The sequence below is a fragment of the Pinus tabuliformis genome, chromosome 7, assembly GCF_031772625.1.
Source record: "Pinus tabuliformis cultivar Carrire ecotype Pingquan chromosome 7, CPIR1, whole genome shotgun sequence".
Lineage (NCBI taxonomy): Eukaryota > Viridiplantae > Streptophyta > Pinopsida > Pinales > Pinaceae > Pinus > Pinus tabuliformis.
The window spans coordinates 555,289,724-555,314,022 of NC_142293.1; the positions used below are offsets into that span (position 1 = coordinate 555,289,724).

A 24,299-nucleotide genomic window follows, 5' to 3' on the forward strand; every position below is an offset into this window, starting at 1 on the left:
GGAATTTTTAGATGCTATTTTTAACATTTTTTGTTGCTATTTTCAACAAATCCAACCTCCCAAGTCAATATTCAAACCAGGGTTAGAAGCTCTAGGGGTAATTTGACTTTCATTCTGGTCTTTATTTTTCCGTTGATAAGTTAATCCTTTATCTTTTGCCATCTCTAAGACTTGTTCCCGAGAAGGCTTTTCCCCATACAACTTAGTAATCAAATCCTTCTCATCATTAAAATTAATAATACTATAAGAAGAATGCAGTGTCTCAACATCATGACTATTTTCTACAACCTCCATCCAATCCTCCATAGACAAGTGATGTTCTTTACCAACTACATTTATTTGATCACTTGTCCTCGCCATTCCACTATCCAGGATTCCTTTCACAACAACACAAGTAGATTCATCATGAAAATTATTACAAGGTCTACAATATGGCAAAGATTGATCAATAATATTTGCATACTCAAGTAGATTTGGCGGTCTTTGCTCATTAGAAGGGCCCCTTTTCTGGCATGCATTATTACTTCTATTATTCTGCATCTTATTTCCTTGAGACCTCTCCATATTGATTAAACGATTCTGATAGGCGATTATCTGATTTGCATGATCAATTTTCATATCCTTAACAAGTTGTGTCAATATTTTAATGGGATCCTTATCAACTTCTTTAACTTCTTTTCCTTTCAACTCATTCTTATGATGACCCCTAGAAAAACCCGAAATCTCAGACTTCCTAGATGCTTTTCTACATTTTTCCATTTCTTCAGTCAGAGTTTGGGCAACCTTTACATCATTAGGCTTAGAGCGTCATAACTCATAAGCAGTATCACCAAGAAATGCATTGATATAATATACCAAAAGAGACTTCGCAGGAGGCTTATAATCTTGATGCAAATCCCTTAAAATATCATTAAACTTCTTATTAAATTCTTCAAACGTCTCATTTTCGTTCTTCTTTATGGTGCTAATAGCACTGAGCAAGTACCTTTCTTCTTTCGTATCTCCATATTTATCTTTAAAGGCACTAATAATTGACCTTAACGAATCAAACGAATGATTAGGAAAATCATGAAATCGATTCATAACATCTTCTTCCAAAGAAAGGACGAAGAGCCTCATCTTCACATCCTCATGATTATAGTTAGCACTAGCACACCACCTACCCACACAAAGATCAAACTTCTTAATGTGGTCATTGGCATTAATAGCATTATTGCCTTGAAAAGAAGGCAACTTCTTGATAGCCTTTTCTGGAATATCATGAGGATAGCCCTGAATGTTAGCAAAATTATAGGGGGAAAACAAGTCATTCATGATGTCTGGTTGAATTAGACCCTGCAAAAACAAATGGATATCAGATAAAGCTTCCTGCTCGAGATTAACAAGAATTCTACGAGAAGAGAGCCTGTTCAATCGAACTCTAAAAGCCTTTTCAAGATCAGGAGTTGGATTAATCAAGCTACTTGGATGCCTTCTAGTATATGCTGTTGTATAATGTGAAACAAGTGGAGTCGCCACTCAAACAGAAATCTAAACCCAAAAATCCAATATGCTAAGAACCCAAAGTTAGTATAAGGAAAACCAAGAACAAGGAGAACTTATCCTTGATAATGGTGCCAGAAAATGTCGTATGCCAGGTCAAAGATGTCGAGCATCGGGAAAAAGATGAACTTGTCCTCGACAACGACGCCATAAAATGTTGTTGCCTAAGATGTACACCTAGATGTGGGAAAAGTTTCCAACCCTACAAAGTATAGTCTTTATGGCGCAATGCTTAGAGTAGGGGCTGCCACCTATTCCCTACTCACTTCGTTTAAGCTCTCTCCTAGGCAAGCTATGGGGGATAGTCCCTAAAGGATGGAAAACTTGTTGAAACAACAAGTCTAGGAGATCTAAGGCAAGGAAATTACTTCTCTTGATAACTTGAATTAAGATTAATTGGCAAGTGTGATTATTATTGAGCAATGTGGATGTTAAAGATAGATTTAATTAGATTCAATTAAATCAATATGACACTTAGTGAGATAAAAATGAAAGACCGATGCCTTATAACAATGCTCAAAGATAAATTATAATACTTGCAAATAAGGAAATGATACTTCAAGTCACAAGATAAGCAATGTTGCAAGACAAGGTTAGTACAAGAGATCAAGAGATTAAAAGCAATTAGAGATATGAGCAATAATAGATAAGCTTGCAAGAGAAATAAAACTTGTACTTCAAGTAAAGATGATATTCAAGAGACAATAAGCTTGAAAATGACAAGTGTAATAATGTAAAACTTGCAAGTATAGAATGAGCTCACAATTCCAATTACAATAATCAATTGAAATGCAAAATGACGATGTTAGATGAGTGAATGCAAGATCTATCTATGTGAGATGCAAGATCTTGGTTAATTTTAATTATATGTTTAAACTAATGTGAATACCTCCTCAATTGTCAAAACTTGTCTTAGAACAAGGTTATTGGGAGAAGTGTTGGGGAAGGAGGCTAAGGCCTCATTAACGATACCTACCCAGGGCTTCTAGCAACCCAAGTGCCTCTGTTCCTACAAGGGAATCGACCACAAGAGAACTGTAAGGTCACTTGTTTTAACCGTTGTTTAAGGGTCAAGCTTCTCAAATCGAATAGTTGAGAAGGTTGTCCTAAAAATTTCTATCAACCAAGCCTATGCTTGAAGGTTAATTTTAAGAATGTAAGTCTATATATAAGTTGCAAATGCAGATGCTTCAATGAGATTCAATTGTAACAAGATGCTTCAATAAAGGAAATGCCAAATCACTTATAATCAAGGTTTATAATAATCACTTAAAACACAAGATTATTAGCTTACAACAATGATTTAATGAAGCAAATTTAAGATTACTCAATGAAACAATAGAAATGAAAGAGATGATAATTAGATCTAAATGTTAGAAACAATAGCTCAAATGCCTTTAGTTAATAGTGCTCCTTAAGATGTTCTTCACTTATATTATATTATGACAATTGAAACAAGTGAGAATTATATGATGAAAGCACAAGTGATGGTAGATGAAATTGCTAATAAGAAAATAATAGAAAGACTATTTAAAGCTAGAATGCAAATGAGTTTAAGACGGATGCATTCTGAAATGCAAATAGATCATGTAGCCAAGTTAGTGATGAGCAATTAGAAGAAAATGACTAAGAAGAGATGCAACTCAAAAGATTAGATCTAAGCTATGATGACAATGAAACTCCAACTAATCAAATGAGAGCAAGAAAAGAGGTTAGTAATTAGATCTAAGACTAATGCAAAGAGAAGCTAAGTTAAGAAGATGAGAGATCCTCCCTTTTAAATAAGGAGGGGGGCCATGGGATTGAATCCCAAGCTCCCTTCAAGAATAAGATCACTTTTATTATTAATATTACAAAGGAAGAAGAAACCCTTTAGACAGTGAGAAGGGCTCTTCAATTCTTGAGGAGATTTACAGAAATGAATAGAACCTTACAACAACCAATCTCTCCTCAAGCCTCAATAGATCAAAGAAGAAGCTACAAGTCAATGGATGATGAAACTTTAATGGCAAACGACTTGCTCTGAACCTCTAATAGCCCACGACCTTGATGAAGATAACTCTAAAAAATACTCTGCCTAGCAAGGAGAAAGGCTAGAAATTTTAAATAAAATTTGTGACATTTAATATGATGAATTTGCTATTTTTTTAAGCCTTTAACCTCTTAATTTTTTTTGATAACCCTCTAAGTAAATATGCTTCAGACATGAAAAGGGTTTGTGACCCTCCTTGAGCCCTCGACTAGGAGAAGGATGCCTTCTAATGCCTGCGGCTATCCTCCAATAGATAGTCTCAAAGGATTAACGTTCCAATGCCAAATTCCTTGTCAAAATTTTGATGAAGAAACCCTTCAAAATATAATGATTTTCTCTGCAAAGATTCCAAGGGTTAGTCACTTGACACCAAGAAAAAAATAAAGCCCTAAAGGGCTTGCGGTTAGGTGAAATAGGTGCCAAAAGGCCTGTGACTAGGCTAAAAAAATGCTTAATAAAATTTAACAAGTCGCTAACCAAAAAAAATAAAATTAAAAATTAAAAATCCTTCTTTGAAAGAGGCTAGAGAGGCCTCTAGGCTTGCGACCGTGAAGAGAGAGGGTTTAAATGTTAGACAACTCTGAAGAGAGGGTTTAAATGCTAGACGACCCTAAAAAAAATGATTTGTTGCATTGAAACCCTAACTGTCTAGGCTAGATGAGGGTTTAGCCTTCGAAATAAATCGATTTCTCTTTGATTTTTTGAGACGAATCCACCTGCAAAACAAATCCAAAAGTAAACCCTTGTCCTTCTCTTCAGATTTGCAAGGAAATGAAAAGAGAAAAACCCCAAATCGATATATATAAGATGAGCGAAATATATACAATGGTTAGAAGGAAAAATATGTACATGATCTATTTACAAATTTTCAAGAGCTATTTCAAGGAATATAATTTCTTTGATTAGTAGATAATGGCTCTCAATAGCAGATCTAATTAATTAAATCACAAATAGATAGAGAGCGATAAATGAGATAAATAATTTTAGATGAGCAATAGCCAAAAAAATCCTCAAAATAAATCGTTAGATAAGTCTTTGAAACCAAACAAAGCAGGCTCTTCAATTTCTATGTCTTGGGAGTTGGCTGGTCCAACCAAAGACGTCCCCTAACGCCCAAGATCTGAATCACAAATGATCTCTACACACTTAAGATACAATTGTTAGATCACGAGGGGTTAAATAACACAATAAACCAAAAGATCTAGAGATACCTACTAGATCGATTAAATTTAAAATGCTTTTCTAACCCAAGAACTAATGCAAGATACTTGTGCAAATAGTTAATCCACAACTGGCTAGTGAAATAACAATTATTGAATTCAAACCTAGTAGAGCATTAAGAACAATATTCAGAAAGAATTTACCATAGAAAATAGAAGAGGAACACCACCATGAATTGACCCCAAAGACTTCTTTATTACTCTAGAAAATATTATAGACCAACAGAGCTTGACTTAGAGCTTGATTACAATTTTCATGATAATAAGGAGCAAGAGCTTCCTTATATAGAACATGAGAGAGACAGAACCCTCCAAGTGGAAAAAATGACTAGCTTGACTTGATCCATGGCTAGATGCTTCCAAAAAATTCGATCCCTTGATTTGCTGCAAAGATCTAGAGGAAAAATATTTGTTGGCCTTGATGGATGAGCTAGATGGACCATTCTTTGACTTTGGACTGGTTTTGGACCACTGGAATGTCTTCAAAAATATTTTCCTCATAGTTTTCTCATTCAAAGTAACCACCTGGACCAAAATTTTTGATTTTCTTGAAAAATATTCTTTCTTCTAGCCCAACGAATTTCTTGTCAAATATTTTTGCCTTGGAAATGGGGCTTTTCTCATTGTTTGATTGGATTTTCCTTTTTTAGGAAAGTCCTCATCAATTTTTAATCATTTTTCCACTTGGAGAGAATTTTGTTCTCATTTTAATTTTTTGACTAGTTTTTTGTTGTTGTTGTTGTTAATTTGCTGCTCATACGGTCACTGGCCTAACTGCATACGGCTTGGCCTCATAGTGACTCCTATACTTCAGCTTTGACTCAGTCTGCAATTCTTCAAGAGTTCAGTTTAACCCATGCTCTGATACCAGATGTTGGTTTTAACCCTGTACAGTTAATTGTTGCACACAAATTCTTAATAATAAAAAAAGATGCAATGACACACACACGCACACACACATTCAACACAGATTATAAATATATAATATACAAATCTGTGTTGAATGTGTGTGTGTGTGCGTGTCATTGCATCTTTTTTTATTATTAAGAATTCGTGTGCAACAATTAACTGTACAGGGTTAAAACCAACATCTGGTATCAGAGCATGGGTTAAACTGAACTCTTGCACATCATGGCATGATGCTCAACGCTATGTATGAGTGATGTATGAGTGGATAATCTATGTGAAATAAACATGGGTGAGAGCATTTGCGGGAGCTGGTGTTGTCTCCGGCCAAGGATTTAAGTGGGTTGAGGAGAGCATAGGGATAGAGTGTGTGAAGTTAATAACAACAAAGAAAAGAAGAAAAAATTAATGGAGAAATTTTTAAATTGCATGAAAATGGGCCTATGTATTTAAGTCCTAGTTAGGCATGTGTACCCTTGGTTAATTATCGATAAAGTCTCGACATAGACCTAGATGATAGGGTTGGGCGTGCCGAATTCGTAGATACCCTGGTTATAGAATTTGAGGGGGATAGGGCCTGAATGTGAGTGGTGTAGGTGTTGGAAATACTGAGAGGGGGGTGAATCAATGTTCCACTTCAATTAGTTAATTCATTTAATTTTTAGAGCATTAATTAGCATTAGCATCATATCAAAACACAATTCAACAACACCATTCAACAATCCACAATATCAAAGACAATAGAATAGACACAAGATTTTTAGGTGAAACCCTTCTGGGAGAAAAACCACTGAATGCTTCTTAATATAGGTCTTCAAAATTTATATCAGTTAGGAAGCTCCAATTTCCAACATTATTAGCATCAATTGAAGGAGGCTCCAACCCCCTGGTTTACAAGCTCCAACCCGAAGGACGCCCCAATGCCCTGATTTACCAGGTCTAATTAGAAGGATGCTCCAACGCCCTAGTTTGCCAACTCCCACTGGAAGGATGCTCCAACACCCTGGTTTTATTAGCTCTGACTGAAAGAGTCCTCCAATACCCTAGTTTTATCAGCTCTGATTGAAAGGATTCTCCAACACCTTTGTTTACTAGCTCCTACTGGAAGGACATTCCAACACCCTGCACAAGCTCCAAGCCTCCAACATGCCCTAGCACCACCGTGCCACCCGGAAGTGTTCTCAGGCTCCAACCTGAAGGAGACTCCACTCTCCTGCCTTCCCTGCCACCCTAATCAACATGCGGACTACATTTCACAATTTTCAGATTGGATCCACCTGTGCTCAACAAAATAGATATTGTCAAAATAATCTGCTGATCGATCTGCAACACTAGCACAAGGTCATCAGCAGCAATGACAAATTCCTCTGCTCAAAAGATGTCAACTCTGCTCAAGTTATGTCAACTCATATCAAACATTCTGACAACTGTGAAACCTCTGTAGCAGCATATCAAAAATCTCTCGCTTAGCAATACATCTCTCATACACACTATCAGCAATATCAAACCTTACTCAGCTCAACAACCATCTTTGTATAAGCAACTGAGATTCAAAAGGATCCTCTGCATTAATGTACTAGTATATCAAATCAAACCCTAGCAGCATATAACATCTCTACTCAGCATAATCTCTCACTGTCAACGTATGCTTCAGATATACAATGAGTGTCAGATTTCTTTAAGGCTACAATTACCATTACTGAAAGATGAAATCCCCGGACAATTTACCATGGATCTTCTGATGCCAAAATGTGCCCTCACAACAAAAATTGACATTTGCCTTGACGAGATCACAAATTCTGATCTTCAAATCCAAAAGAGAATCCTGTCTTTTCTTCCAACAATTATTATCCTGTAAACCTCTGATTAGGACTAAGACAGAGCATAAATATTACCTCAATGATGCACTGTCATTTCAGAGCAGAATTTGCTTATACAAATAATGTTATAATGATGCCCTATTTGACATTCTCTGAAAACCCTGGTCAACTGATCACTTGACCTTGAAGGCCTCTTATCTTCATTCACTTTAAAAAGACACTTACAGACTTGTATAGATACCACAGTATCAGAGTAATCAAATCCACTGATGTGCATGTTTTAACTTCTCAAAACAGTGCACCGAAATCTAGTCTCTGAGTAGAAGACAACAGTGACAATAAATGATTTGCAATGTATGTACTTTGGAGGATGAAAAGGTCTGTCACACCAGTCAAGATTGAACCTTATACATATCTTGTTTTAGTTACAAAAGGGAGGCCACAGATACTCAACAGATGCCCATGAAACTAACCATTCATTAAAGTGATTAAACTAATCAACTTCGGTATTGACCTGAAATCTAAACTTTGCTTATTTTGTGTCTAAATTATTACAGCCAACCTTTAAGCATAAGAATTAGTGCCTGTAACTGACTGAAGATTCAAAAGACTTCTGAAAGGGAAGTCAACTCACCTTGTCTCTGCTTTGCCACACGATTTGTTTTAACCCCTGGAGCAGGCCTACACAGCCTTAGATGAATATGCACTTGGAAAGATGCTTGAGTAATGCCCAGAGTGCCAGCAAACGAATATCCTGAGCAATGAAGTTCCTCAACACAAAATCTGCCTCAAGATTTGATGACTGGTTGGAACTGATGACCTCCTTTTGAGGTGCGAATTATAGGGGCAGGAGGATTTTGGATCTGTTGAGTATGTTCCAAAATTGTCACAGAAATGTGCCCTAAGTGGGCTGAATCACCAGACTGATCACACTTCAATTAATGCCTTGAAATAGCCTCAGGAGAAGAGACACATATAGCCTTCAAAACCTCGATGAACCACCCTTACCAAAACACTTTAGAATATGGCTTGTGGTGCTTAAAACTTCTTCAATAGTTGCTCTTGGATCCCTGATTAGGGTTTGTAACACCCACAGATCCAAGTTTTAGATGAACTCAGAATCAATGTTTTAAAACTCCGACTCCGACTCCGACTCGGCCGAGGGTCAACTCCGACTCCGACTCGGCCTCGGTATTGACTCGGCCGGCTCGATTTCAATGACTCGGTTGTTGTAAAAAATACATTAAATATTTATTTTTTATAAAAACACATAATTTTAAAGATTTTCATTCATGTTTCCAAACACAACAGCATTAGAATATAGATAGAAGACAACATATGATCAAAGTAGGCTCATGAATATATCCATTATATCAAAATGGCACCCAGTGCACTGTCCAATACATACATGATGATGATATAGAGATCAAAACAAAAACACATAACCAAGGAGGCTATAAATGGCCTCTACAACAAAAGTTTGTGACCAGTACTACTCGCTACTGCTAGAGTTACCAACATCATCTGGCTCAGTGTTACTTGGGAGCACGAGCGAAAGTGGGGAGCGAGAGCGAAAACGGGAGCGGGAGCGACATTTTCAGAAGCTCCTGGTTTGGGAGCGAATCCCAGAGGAGTTCGACAACCAATGTCACTAACATCAAGGTACATAGAGGGATTGGTGCTCTTGATTAAATACGAGTTCCATACCCTAATACATGACAAAATTCAATGGAAACATTGCAATCCTGCAATCCTGAAAACTTGAAAAACTGACAAGTCTGCTGGATTTTGAATGAAATCTAAAATTCTACTTTCTCCATATGAAATCCAATGAGGCCGGAACCACTCTCAAACATCCTGAGTCATTTCATGGTAATGTTAAAAATTTAAGTAAAAGTGACATTCTCCTTAATCTTCATTTTCATCCTTTTACTTTAAGAATTTAACATTACCATGAAATTTGAATAGCATATCAATACTAGGAGAGGGGAATGGACCCCAAATAGCATTTAACTAATTTAGAAAACACCTTGGAGTCCCCAACACTCAGCTAACAGTTAAATTTTTTTAAAAAAATATGAAAAATCGCATTTTTTTGGGGTTACAGGCCGCATTCATTGACTCGACCGAGTTATTGCAGAACCGACCGGGTTGTTTTCTGCTGGGTCACAAAAAATCCCAACGACTCGGATCAACTCGACTGTTTCGGATTCGATTCGGCCGTTTTTTAAAACATTTCTCAAAATAGGGTCTTGTCTTACAGCATAGATGCAACTTGCAAGTTCAGATCATGCTTCAAATGCTTGCCATAAAAGAGACCGCTTGAAGACCGAATTTCTCCACAGAACACAACGAACTTGCTCCATTATTCTTCCAAGAAGAGGGCCGAGTAGGCCTCAGAAGGATACAAATTACCCTCAGCCACTTTCAGCGAAATCCCAAACCCAAATAGAACAAAAAAAGACAAAACTCTTTCAAATTTGACCTCCTTTGCTGATCTTTAGAACTACCCAGGGCCGCAGAGAATCAGAGATTTATCTTGCTCAAGATCAATGCCTTTGATGCATCTTTTGGAGGTCTAAAATGGTCTTTATTTATACAAGCGTGGAGGCTTCTAGGAGGGGGGCCAGCTGAACTTCAAACAGAGGGAAATCAATTCAAATTTTAAAATTAATTGGAGCCAAAAACCTCATATTTAATTGAGGCCAACTTATAATTTGGAGGGAGCCTTTTCAATTTGAATTTTGAACCCCACAAACAATAGGACCACAAAATAAAATATTTAATTTAATCCTTTAACGAGAGTCCTTTTTGGCCTCATGATTTCATCAATTTTTTAGCCACTAATAAGCTGCCACATCATCTCATTATGGGGACTTTGACCACAAGAAGAGGGTTTTAATCTTTGATCGAGCATATCTCCCTAACCAGAATGAACCACGAGGCATGCCATATACCGTTGGAATCGACACAACGTGGAGAAACATCTTATGATAAATCTCATTTGAAACTTCACTGATTTGCTTAGCCTCTTCATCAAACTGATTTGCAGAGGCTAGCTATCTTCCGGGACTTCTTGTCCATTGGAGCTTCCAATTGAAGCAATCCAGACAAATATTAAGTGCATTCAAGAATCGATGTTGGCATCAATGGCAACACCATGCAACAGTAGGCTCACTTGGCTGGTTTGGCCAAATTTGTTCAAAGGGAAACCAAGTCAAGTTTAAAGGGGGGAATGTTAGGTTAAACTTGACTTGGTGAAAGAGTTGAAGAGTTAGGTCCACAGTGGCTGTTTTTGGGTCCATGGTTTCGGTAGCTTGTGGTATTACAGCTCATATATTACTTGTAATGAAACATTTGAAAGGCTTGGGGATACTCCATTGCAATGTGCCTGTAGATGAGGGGTGAAGCATCACTAGGTCAGCTTTGTTAGGTTTTGGTCAAGGGAATAATAGAACTATTGGTTGGTTTTTCCTTATTTGGTTTTTTCAAGATAAATCATGTGTGATTGATGTGTGCATGTTTCTATGTTATTGTTATTATTATTTCTCTTGCATTCTTATCTTGCAAGATGAAGAATCCTTTATCAAGCAAAGGTGCCCTTTAAGGGTCTCAAAGGCCTTGTTTGTTGAAGTCGACATGTTACATAGACCACCTTAGGTTGAATGAAGATGGAAGGGACATTTAGTAAAATTGATAGAGAAGGACGATTCAAGCTTTGACCGGATGCAAAAACTTCCCGCCACGAACACTAGGCAACATAATTTTTTTGTATCACCTTCCTTAGCTGGAATCCTCATCGTTGGATTAATGTTTGTAGATGACATTGTTTTACTACCTCATTCAATTAAATGTCTTGAATGACAACTTGACATTCTCAATTCATTTTGTCATGAGCATGTCCTACATGTTAATCTTGGAAAGACATGCTATTGCATTTAACATGTCCAAGAAGAAAGCATCCACAAGTAATTTGACATATAGAGGAAAATTAGTAGAAGTGGTATCAATTTATGCTTACTTGGGTATGGTAATTTTTGGATCGTCCTTTAGCATGATTCCTACAATGGAAGCAAGACTTAGAAAAGATTGTACAATGTCTACATCCCTAGAGAGAATGTTTCCAATTCCAACCCATATAACTATAAATGTCAGTACCAATAGTGTCTCATGAAAGAGACAAGTCATATACAACAAGTTCCATAACCACTTTCGTTATATTTGTTTTGATGAAAGCTTTCGGTCAACCTGAGATAATAACAACTGTTCTATTTTAGATTTAACACATGGACAAAAATGTCTTGCCATGCTATGGAAGTCTTCTTTGGCCAAGAAGTCGTGAATAGGGGGTGTCTATTGTCCAAAGTCCCCTAGTAATTGGACTTGGCATTAACCATATTTGCAAGCACAAGGGCACAGTAGCATTAGCACAAGCACAAGCATGTCGTTGAGAGACTTGAAGCTTGCCGAGGGGAATAACAAGTTACAACACCCCACTTTCACGAACCTTGCATTTGTTATACATGCCTAACCTAATTAAGACAATATTATTTATGACATGTGACACACTAAAGTACATTAACGTAATGAAATATATTTGACATAATGATATTTGGGCCACAAGTTTGGGTTTTTATCCTGCTTTGTATAAATATGTTTTCCTCTCTTGTAACCAAAGTCTATTTATGGTTCAATGTATTTTTCATCGAGTACATTGTGGGGAAGTTTTCCACCATTATCAAAGATTTTCAGGTGCAATCTGTTGAGAAATCTGGGGCATAAGGAGTTAAAAGATCTCTCTGCTTGATAATTGCTTGTGATATACCCTTTACTTCTTAGCTTATATTATTCTCTTCATTATATTATTATTATGTTCTCTTCATCAAGACAATTACCAATATGCACAATAGAAGACAAATGACACAGTATGTAGGCTTGTCAGCCAGGGCCAAAACCTCTCACTCCTTGAGAGGAAAACCTGATCAAATTTTTTCTTATAGATCTTCAATTGACGAATACCAAGACCATGACAAAGACCCTTGACTCTAGTATCCTCCCAAGAACCTTGTCACTAACCTTGATGTTCTGCCTCTTCCCTTTCTCGACTTTCTTCTTGATCTTGAACTGCTCTCCTTGACTTTCTCTAGAGAGTCTTGGTCTCCAACCTTCCACACTGCTCTTCTCGACTTCCTCTAGAGAATCTCGGTCTCTAGACTTCACACTGGCTTCTTCTAGAGAATCTCGGTCTCTATGATTTGATCTTTATCTTGGTCACCCAGAACAAGTACCCTAGAAGAATCCTTCCTTTGTTGACCGCAGAAGAATCCTTCCTTTGTTGACCGCAGAAGAATCCTTCCTTCGCTATCCCCAGAAGAAGCTCTCCTTCGCTATGCCTAGAAGAAACTCTCCTTTGCTATGCTCAGAAGAATCTCTTCTTCGTTATGCCTAGAAGAATCTCTCCTTTTGATGTAGGAGGTTGGTGAAAACAAGGTGAAGTCTTTATAATAGACTATTGGTTAGTTTATAACCAATCGGGTGCTTTCAGCGGATTCTATTCGTGGATTATGTTACACTGAGGGTCCCGCTTTTACCCTTTATATGTCGGTCCCACATTGACTTTCCCTTTATAAATAGTGCTTCGCTCTGCACCGTTGATCTCACTCCATCAGATTCGACGGTTGATGTTAAACCCGATCAACAGAACACTTCGGGATCACGCTACGCCGTCGATCTCCTCCCTCCAGATCTAACGGTCCTTACTCAACCCGATCAACATAACACTTTGGGTTCACGCTACGTCGTCGATCTCCTCTCTCCAGATCTAATGGTTGTCATTCAACCCGATCAATAAAATAGTCTGGTCTTCCTCCACCGTTGATCAACGCGCTCCTGATCCAATGGCTCACAACGATATCGGGTGAACCACTTGCACGGAGAATACTCGCCCCGATAAAGCGGTTTTCTCTCTCCACTCGAGTGTTACATGTCGCTTGGTTAGTGGAATCGGGTGACTCCCCCGAAATACCACTTACAGCTTTTCTTTCGCCCGATAACCACCTTCACTGTTTAAAACCCGCCTTTACAATATAACCACATGCGTTAACTTAAACTTAAGTAAAGCACTTAATGAAGGTTTTAACACTTAACTCCAAGATTAACCCTTAACACTAAATGACCGTGATTTAGTGTTAAAACACATAAAAAATGAGATTTACTGTTAAAGTATGAAAACAAAGAAAATACCCGGTTAACTGTCTGAACGCGGATACACAGAAGTAAACGAGAGTCCGCACCAGGATTACCACGCAAATACACACTGAATCAATTTCATTAATATAATATCGGTTACAGAGTCTTGGCCCTCTCGGCTCAATTACAGCGGTTTATCTGACTTTTGTCTCAATCTTAAACCCTATCTATCACTCAAACTCTCGCCCCTCACTCAATTCTCAATCATGTTAGCTAATCTTTTTTTCATTACATTTTCTCTCTTTTATGAATCAATCCTATTCTAACTGCACTAACAACTCGATCTCTATTTTGATCAATCTAACAATCAAATCTCTCTTCTTAAGCTCTATCACACACTTATGCTAACAACTCATCCCTTAGTCTAAAATAAGACAATTTCCTTACTATTACAATAATGAAGTAAAAATCATCTTCGAGAGATCCAACCCTCTCTACTAAAACTAACTTTTGACCACTCAGGTAAGTGAAATTCAACTCTTTTAGCCACAACATGTGAACAAACAATCACATTGCTGGCTAAGTCCAGATGCTCCTGCATCAGACTCCCGGGGAAGAAAAGAATCATCCCTCATACTTTCAGGGTTTACTCCATACTTCTGCAACTCTGCTGCTGTCAACCAACTAGCATCCTCCACTGGTTGTCCTTTCCATTTGACTAGATATTGAAAATAAACCTGTCCTCTGGTTCTTTTAGATACTCTTTTCTCCAAAACAACTTCCACCTCTTTCTTAACTGTCTTTGGCATTTGTTCTTCCCAGTTCAAAGTTTGAACTTCATCTTCTGTAGTTTCCTCCTGTAGCTCTGTCTCTATTTCTTTGTATGGATACAAATCTGCAACATTGAAGATAGGTGATATTCCAGTTCCTTCTAGCAATTCAATTTCATAAGCATTAGTTGAAAATTTTCTTACAATTCTACATGGTCCTATCTTTTTCATTTTTAGTTTATTGTAAGTCTTAGCAGGAAATCTTTCTTTTCTCAAATACACCATCACTAAATCTCCCACTTGGAATTCTTTCTCTCTTCTTTTCATATCAGCTCTCTGTTTGTATTTGCCACTGCTTTCCTGCAATCTGCCTTTGACATCTTCTTGTAGTCTCTGCATCTGTGCTGCAAACTCTTTAGCTTTTGCACTTCTTGTCTCCTGTTTAACCAAATTTCTGAGCTCATACACACCTCTTGGATTCATCCCAAAAACAATCTAAAATGGACTCATTCTAGTACTTCGGTTTGGAGTGTCATTATAAGCAAACTCAGCCTGAGCTAGTGCTAAATCCCACTGCTTAGGATTTTGATACACTAAACTTCTCAATATGTTCCCCAAGCTTCTGTTTACCACTTCGGTCTGTCCATCTGTTTGAGGATGGTATGCTGAACTGAAACTAAGGTTAGCTCCTAGTTTCTTCCAAAGAGTTCTCCAGAAATGCCCTACAAACTTTGTATCTCTATCAGACACAATACTTACAGGCAATCCATGTAATCTTACAATTTCTGAAAAAAATAGATTAGCAATATGTGTTGCATCACTAGTCTTCTTACATGCAATGAAATGTGCCATCTTGGAAAATCTATCTACCACAACATAAATAGAATCATTCCCCCTTTGAGTTTTAGGTAACCCCAAAACAAAATCCATGCTAACTGCATCCCATGGTCGGTCTGGTATTGGCAATGGCTGGTACAATCCTGTATTTTGGCTTCTCCCTTTAGCATGTTAACATATCCTGCACTTCTCAACAAATCTCTTAACATCAGTCTGCATCTTTGGCCAATAGTAAAAAGCATTTACTTGAGCAAAGGTTTTGTCTTGTCCAAAGTGACCAGATAATCCTCCACTATGTTTCTCCTTTATTATGTTTTCCCTCATAGAACATTTGGGAATGCACAACTTGTTGCCTTTAAACAATAAACCTCCTTGGATAAGATAATCTAACCACTGACTTTTGTTATGAACTATTGGATTTTGCACTACTATATAAATATCTTTGAAATCTGCATCATCTTTATACATTTCAACCATTTCTTCAAATCCTACAACACCAACTTTTAATTCTTGCATAATGAAATTTACCCTGCTTAAAGCATCAACAACTTTATTCAACTTACCACTTGTGTGTTTTATCACAAAAGTAAAGCTCTGCAAAAACTCTACCCACTTGGCATGTTTCTGGTTCAATTTTGGCTGGTTGTTTATGAACTGTAATGCATGATTGTCAGAATACAATATAAACTCCTTTGGTAGCAAATAATGTCTCCATTTCTTTAAGGCTTGTACAATAGCATAAAATTCTTTATCATAAGAAGAATACTTCTTCTTAGCTTCATTTAATTTCTCACTAAAGTATGCTATTGGTCTCTGTTCCTGACTCAAAACTGCTCCAATTGCAACTCCACTAGCATCTGTTTCAACTTGAAATACTTTTTCAAAATCAGGTAAAGCTAAAACTGGTTTCTCTGTGATTTTCCTCTTCAACAACTTAAAATTCTTGTCTGCTGCTTCTGTCCACTTGAATGGTTGATTAGTCTCCTTGATTGTTTCAAGAATTGGTGCACAAATCTGACTAAAACCTCTGATAAATTTCCTATAAAAACTTGCAAGACCATGAAAACTTCTTACCTCAAATATATTCCTTGGAATAGGCCAGTTCCAAATTGCTTGGACTTTCTCTGGATCCATTTTCAACCCTTCTTTAGAAACTACAAATCCCAAGTAAATTAATTCTTCTTTCATGAAACTACATTTCTTCAGATTTATCAGTAGTTTCTCTTTTTGCGGAGTTCTTAAAACCAATTTAAGATGCTCTATAGTTTCTTTTTTACTTCTACTAAAAACTAGAATATCATCAAGATAAACAATAACAAACTTGCCCGCATATTCATTCAAGACTTCATTCATCAATCTCATGAATGTGCTAGGTGCATTAGTGAGTCCAAAAGGCATCACTAACCATTCATACAACCCACCGTTTGTTTTAAATGCAGTCTTCCCATTCATCTCCTTCTCTAATTCTTATTTGATGATATCCACTCTTCAGATTTGTTTTAGCAAAATACTTTGACCCACTCAAACAATCCATCAAATCATCCATGCGTGGTAAAGGAAATCTATACCTGATAGTGATCTTGTTTATGGCTCTGGAATCTGTACACATTCACCATTCACCTCCTTTCTTTGGACTGAGTACTGTTGTTACAACACATGGACTAAGACTTTCTCTGATTAGTTCCTTATCCATCAGTTCTTGCACTTGTCTTCCAACTTCTGCATTCTCTTGAGGAGTTAGTCTATATGCTGCTTTGTTTGGCAAACTTGCTCTTGGTATTAGATCAATATGATGACTAATACTCCTGATTGGTGGCAATGCATTTGGCAACTCATCCACAATAATATCAACAAAATCATTCAACAAAGTTTTGATTTCTTCAGGTAAATCATCTAAGTTTGTGGAAGTCAAAATTACCTTAGGTCTCCCTATGACAACAAAATGCATTTCTTCACCTTTTCCAACCTCTTGCAACAACTCCTTTCCACTCATCAGCATAACACTATTTCCAGGTGCTCCTTTGTCAGCTTCATCCTTCAATGGCAGCAGTGTATGTTTATTTCCATCCTTCTCCAGAGTATAAGTATTTTTCCTCCCATCATGAATAGCTTTCCGATCAAACTACCAAGGTCTTCCCAACAATACATGGCATACATCCATTGGCATTACATCACACAATATCACATCTTTATAAGTACCAATCTGTATCTCTACCTTGCATTGTTCTGTCACAATGATCTGATGTCCTTTCTGCAACCATGACACTTTGTAAGGAGTAGGGTGTAATGTCTTCACTAATCCTAGCTTGTCCACCATCTCTGTAGAAACAAGGTTATCAGTGCTTCCACTGTCAATTATCACTTTACAACATTTACCTTTGGATTTGCATGTAGTTCTGAATAAACTCTTCCTCTAAGCTGGTTCTCCAATCTCTTTCTCTGCCTTAAGCAATGCCCTTTTCAACAACAGGGATTCTCCTACTTCAGGGGATTCTTCCTTGTCTATAATTTGAGGTTTTTCTTCCTTTGCCTCAGCCACATTCACATTCCTCTGACTTGTTGTTTTATTATGAGGATAGTCCCATGATCCATGTCCCCATTCTCCACATATGTAACATCGAATATCTCTTCCTCGACCTCTTCCTCTGGGTGCAAATCTTCCTCTATTAAAATCTCTCCTCTGTGGTGGTCTACTACTTGAACTTCCTGCTTCTTGCTGATGTTGCTGAACCCTTGGTTTGGTAGTCCCTCTACCTCTTACTAAACTTCTTCCTCTATTCCTCTGATTTTGTTTCTTCAACATCTTCTCTTTTGCCTTCAAACCTACTTGATAGGCATCTTCAATAGTCTTCAGACTCAGCAAGCTGATCTCATCCTATATGTCATATCTTAAGCCATTGATATACCTGGCTACCTTCTCCATGTCATCCTCTGCATGTCCTGCTCTAATACTCAATTTATAAAACTCTTATGTATATTCTTTAACATACATTCCTTTTTGCCTTAAATTCTACAACTGTATGAAAAGATTTAACGATAATCTTTTGGCATAAATTTAGCTTTCATTTTACTCACCATTTTATCCCATTGCTTGATCTTGGACTTTCCTTTTCTTGTTCTGGATGTTTGTAGTTCATCCCACCAAATCGCTGCATGACCCGTCAATCTAGTAACTGCAAATTTCACCTTCTTCTTGTCATCAACTTCTTCTTCATAGTCAAAATATTTGTCCAATGAACTGATCCAATCCATTAGCTCTTTTGCATTAAGACTCCCTTCATACGTAGGAATTTCCACCTTTGGTTTTCCTCCTACTTTAGCCAACATCTTGATAACTCTGGTAGTTTCATTTTCCTCCTCTTCTTCTTCCTCAAAATATTCTTCTTTAGCATTGTCAACTCCTTCATCAGGTGTTCTTCTCTGAGCAGTCTCAATTGTTTCCATCCTTGTACGCAGACTCCAGATCTCTTCCAGCAGAATTGCATTTGCTTCAAGTCTTCCTTGATCTATGCCAGCTCCTCTCCTCGGTGGCATGTTTACTGCAGTCAATTCAATCTCTGTGCTCTGATACCAAAATGATGCAAGAGGTTGATGTAAACAAGGTGAAGTCTTTATAATAGACTATTGGTTAGTTTATAACCGATCGGGTGCTTTCAGCGGATTCTATTCGTGGCTTACGTTACACTGAGGATCCCGCTTTTACCCTTTATACGTCGGTCCCACGTTGACTTTCCCTTTATAAACAGCACTTCGCTCTGCACCGTTGATCTCACTCCATTGGATCCGACAGTTGATGTTAAACCCGATCAACAGAACACTTTGGGATCACGCTACGCTGTCGATCTCCTCTCTCCAGATCTAACGGTCCTTACTCAACCCGATCAATAGAACACTTCGGGATCACGCTACGTTGTCGATCTCCTCTCTCCAGATTTAACGGTCATCATTCAACCCGATCAACAAAACAGTCCGGTCTTCTTCCACCATTGATCAACGCGCTCTTGATCCAACGACTCACAACGATATCAGGTGAACCACTTGCACGGAGAATACCTGCCTGATAAAGTGGTTTTCTCTCTCCACCCGAGTGCTACGTGTCGCTTGGTTAGTGGAATCGGGTGACTCCCCCAAAATACCACTTATAGCTTTTTCTCCTCCCGATAACCACCTTCACTGTTTAAATCCCGCCATTACAATATAACCACGTGCGTTAACTTAAACTTAAGTAAAGCGCTTAATGAAGGTTTTAACACTTAACTCCAAGATTAACCCTTAACACTAAATGACCGCAATTTAGTGTTAAAACATATAAAAATTGAGATTTACTGTTAAAGTATGAAAACAGAGAAAATACCCAGTTAACTGTCTGAACGCGGATACACAAAAGTAAACGAGAGTTCGCACCAGGATTACCACACAAATACACACTGAATCATTTTCATTAATATAATATCGGTTACAGAGTCTTGGCCCTCTCGGCTCAATTACAATTATTTATCTGACTTCTGTCTCAATCTCAAACCCCTATCTATCACTCAAACTCTCGCCCCTCACTCAATTCTCAATCATCTTAGCTAATCTTTTTTTCATTACATTTTCTCTCTTTTATGAATCAATCCTATTCTAACTGCACTAACAACTCGATCTCTATTTTGATCAATCTAACAATCAAATCTCTATTCTTAAGCTCTATTACACACCTATGCTAACAACTCAGCCCTTAGTCTAAAATAAGACAATTTCCTAACTATTACAATAATGAAGTAAAACTCATCTTCGAGAGATCCAACCTTCTCTACTAAAACTGACTTTTGACTACTCAGGTCAGTGAATTTCAACTCTTTTAGCCACAACATGTGAACAAAAAATCACATCGCTGGCTAAGTCCAGATGCTCCTGCATCACCTTTATGCCCAGAAGAATCCTTCTTATCCCTTCTTTGCACTTCTCTTTGTAGCCTCTTCTTCGCACTTCTCTTCACCGAATTGCTTGACGAGATGCTTGCCTCTGAGTGAGGCTACTTATACACTTCTTCTCATGTCCCTTAGGCCGACATGATCTCAAGTAGAGAGGCCAACTTCTTCTAGCAAGTTCTATCTTCGTTGTAGGCCGACTTGAAGAGGATAAATGACAAGGTCTTGGAGGATACTTTAGATAGACAAGTTTGACTTTTTACAAAGTGTAACATGACTTCATTACATGACAATGACTCTATCATTTTATGACCAGATGACAAATAATTCCTAAAGACTCTCAATGGAAGTCTTGACTCAAAAGCAAAATCTCTTGCTCATGAAACCCATGAAGCAAGTCCATACTATAATTTTTTTTTCTTCTTCTTTACATCTTATTACATAAAATCATAAATACATGTCATTATGAAGACCGAACCTAGTTACACTTTATAACACAATCCATCCTTGGTAGTGCAGTTGCTCCCAACTTTTTATTTTATGTTTTATGTTATTTCAGATATTTGAGGTTTACTCCTATCAATTTTCTGTTGTTATCCATTGTAGTTGCAGTAATAGTGCCACTGTGGATACAGGCACACAGCAATGTGAGGTATCGTGTTGTTTACCTAACTTCAACACCCTTGTTAGGCATTAGACTCTATGTATGTGAGTGAAATTTTATGTAAATTCACAATTTTGTAATAATGTTCTATTCCTAGGCCTTTGTAGTATCATATTTCAATATTTGTAAAATACAACATTTTTATGTAAATTCACAATTTTGTAATAATGTTCTATTCCTAGGCCTTTGTAGTGTCATATTTCAATATCTTTTATAGAATAAAAGCCTTAGCTGTTTTCTTTATAACTTCAGCATAAAGTTAGAGAGATCATGTTGATTACCTAACCACAATGCCTTTGTTAGGCATTAGACTCTTTGTATGCAAGGTATTGTATGTAAGTAAATTCACAATTTTGTAATAATATTGTATTCCTAGGCCTTTGTAGTATTATATTTCAATATTTGTAAAGTGCCTAACCACAACACGTCTGTTAGGCATTAGCTCTTTTATTGATAACTTAAGTTGACAGTTAGAGTGTTCATCTCATTTTGGTATGATTAGGGTTTTAACATTTTGGTATGATTAGGGTTTTAACATTTTGGTATGATTAAGTCTTCCTCCATCATTTCGATATATAGGTTTTTTGGACTAAATACCTTTATGGAATTCTTAGGTTATTATTTAGCTAATTAATCATAAACACATGAATTATCTTTCTGAGACACTTTTTTTCTCTAAGGATAAATGCTCCTCTGTGCAAATAGGACCAAGGACTAAAACATGAAACTATGAACTACATACAGAACAATTTATAAACATAAATTTACTTTCACAACAAAAAGGTTATGTTTAGATACATAACATGTTGCTTTTAGAGATTCTATAAAACCATAGGATAGTGATTTCAATAACCGGATCAGATTGGTTGGTTAGACAAATATCCTTGGATGTTTGGTTTTGCTATGAATTGTTATCCATATCAATTTTTTATGAATTATGGTTTTTGTTGCATTTACTTCTCATTCTCTTTTCTGTTGTGTTCAATGCATGCATGATCTAAGTCACCAGATTCGGCGAACAAAATCGTTGAAGTTCGAAATTCGCCGAATTTGAAAGGAAAACGAATTTAATCGTTCGAGTTCGCCGAATTTTATGGCGAACTCGAACTTAATGACGAATTCGAATTTTTTGGCGAATAAAATCGTTGAAGTTCGTTTGCGGTTCGAAAAAATTCGTTTAGGGTTGAAAAAAATTCGTTGAAGTTCGTTTTTTACGCGCGTTTTACCAAATGAACAGTCTGCGGGTTTCATTGTTTGCCGGGTTTCATTGCGCGGGTTTCATTGTTCGCTAATCGCAACTTCGCCGGAGGGTTTCATTGTCTCAACGTTACGTTTGAAATAAGATGACGTGTCCCTCAACGTGGCATATGATTTAAATGGCGGGTTTAATTTCAATATTTAATATGTTTTACATTTCTGTGACAGTTGCCGGCGGTTGAGGCGACGGTCCTTACTTCTCTCACGTATTTATAAACTCAATTTCACTGTAAACTCTTTTTCTTGATAATAAACACACGGGATGGTATGCCGTTTGAGTTTAAAAATATTTTATTTTTCATACCCTACATTGACCAAATACACGGCCGGTTCCTATCCACCTTAGTAACTTCACGTTTATTAAAAAAAGTATTAAATCAATTAAGTGAAAGTAATAGTTGAGAAATTTGGACACATTGTGGACCTATTTTTATGTTCCAAAACATTTAACGCGTTTCTCCTGGTTTATTATCATCACTGGATAAGGTGGAACCAAATTGTAAGCCCCAATGTTACATGATTTTTGAAAAGTGGCGGACCTTAAGAAGTTGTGTCTCTTTATTTTTAATTAAGATACACTTCTATATGCATAAGTCATATGTACAGAAAACGGTAAAGCAAAGGGAATCTATTTCTAATTTTATCCAGATGTACCATTTGGCAGTATTGAAGAAGTTGATACAAGCTAAGTCATTGTTCAATTTAGTTGTTTTATGATTTCATAAGAAGAATACTATTATACTACATCACTGTCATATGAAAATTCTAAACTGTTATGCCAACAATCCTTTTGAAAATGCTCAACTTTTCTAGCCTCTGTTCTCTTGCTAAGCCAAAAATTTATTTGAATTTGACTTTAAATTGATTTTATATATATATATATATATATATACATTTTTTTTCGAATTTCTATATGTCGAACTTTATGTCGAACTTTATTGACAAAATTTTAGTTGCCGAACTTTATTCGAATTTCATGGTCGCCGAACTCGAACTCGAACACGAACCTGGTGACTTAGTGCATGATGCTGTAGAAACTGCATTTTTTAGCAGCATAATCACAAAATAGTTCTACACTTACAATCGTCAATTGCATGGTTGAAATGCTAGAGGTAAGCTAGCTTGAGGATTGCAACTTTGAACACTCTAATGGAAGGCACTTATAAAACAAAATTTTAATAATGGCTGGGGCTTGTTTTTTGATTGGTGATTTTGATCATTGAATTTCAGATCTGGCTAAAATAAAAAACAAGCCTCAACCATTATTAAAATTTTGCTTTATAAGTACCTTCCATTCGAGTGTTCAAAGTTGCAATCCTCAATCTAGCTTTACTTCTAGTATTTAGTGTTTTTTCTCATAGAATTCCAAATCTGTCTACAAATTATAATGTGATGAATTCTGTAAATTATTTGAAAGTGAAAGCCATGTTTGAATTTTTTCTGTAAATTTCCATGAAAGATCTGGACTAACGTGTTCAATAAATTATTGATTGTAGCTTTGAAGGAGGGTGTACAAACGGACAAGGCACCAGCAGCATTGGGTCCCTATTCTCAAGCAATTAAAGCTAACAATCTTGTATTTGTTTCTGGTGTATTAGGTCTTATTCCTGAGGTATTTTCGTGATTTCAAGTCCAAGATTGAGGATTTAGATAACTTTATTAAGACTGTTAATTTTGGATTGCTTGCTCATGAAGTCTTTGTCTATTTATCCAGACTGGAAAGTTTATCTCAGACAATGTGGAGGACCAAACGGAACAGGTAAATCTTTGTAGCCTGTTTGTTTGTTATGTTTCTTTTCTCCATATCGTGACATGTGCTGCAGTGAAGGCGATGTTATCAAGCATTGAAAATAGGCTTTCCATATCGAAAGATTTATCTGCACAGAGAAATCACAAAGCAATAATTTGAAGATGGTGCTAATGAGATTTTCATTCCTAGGAAAGAGATTAGAAAAAGAAGGAAACAGATTTTAATGTTCACTTAGTTATTAAATTTCTACTTCATATCTCATAGAGAGTTTCTTTTTGAACATGGACAATTATAATCTACAGAGTTTTTTATGATTCCCAGTTAGTCAGATTTTGACATTGGTGTTACAAGGAATTGTAACGTTTTCTTCTCCACACTTCTTGTTATCCAGTTTTTTTT

The 24,299-nt window shown here is 36.8% G+C and overlaps 1 protein-coding gene across 1 annotated transcript in view; it reads left to right on the plus strand.

The window, feature by feature from the left end:
• LOC149248580 (reactive Intermediate Deaminase A, chloroplastic-like) overlaps positions 1-24,299 on the plus strand; it is a 100,376-nt gene that overhangs the window by 18,100 nt on the left and 57,977 nt on the right. Inside the window, exons 2-3 of the mRNA XM_089458472.1 lie at positions 23,647-23,762; positions 23,865-23,909. Of these exons, the coding sequence (XP_089314598.1) occupies positions 23,647-23,762; positions 23,865-23,909 (161 nt within the window). The remainder of the gene's footprint in view (positions 1-23,646; positions 23,763-23,864; positions 23,910-24,299) is intronic.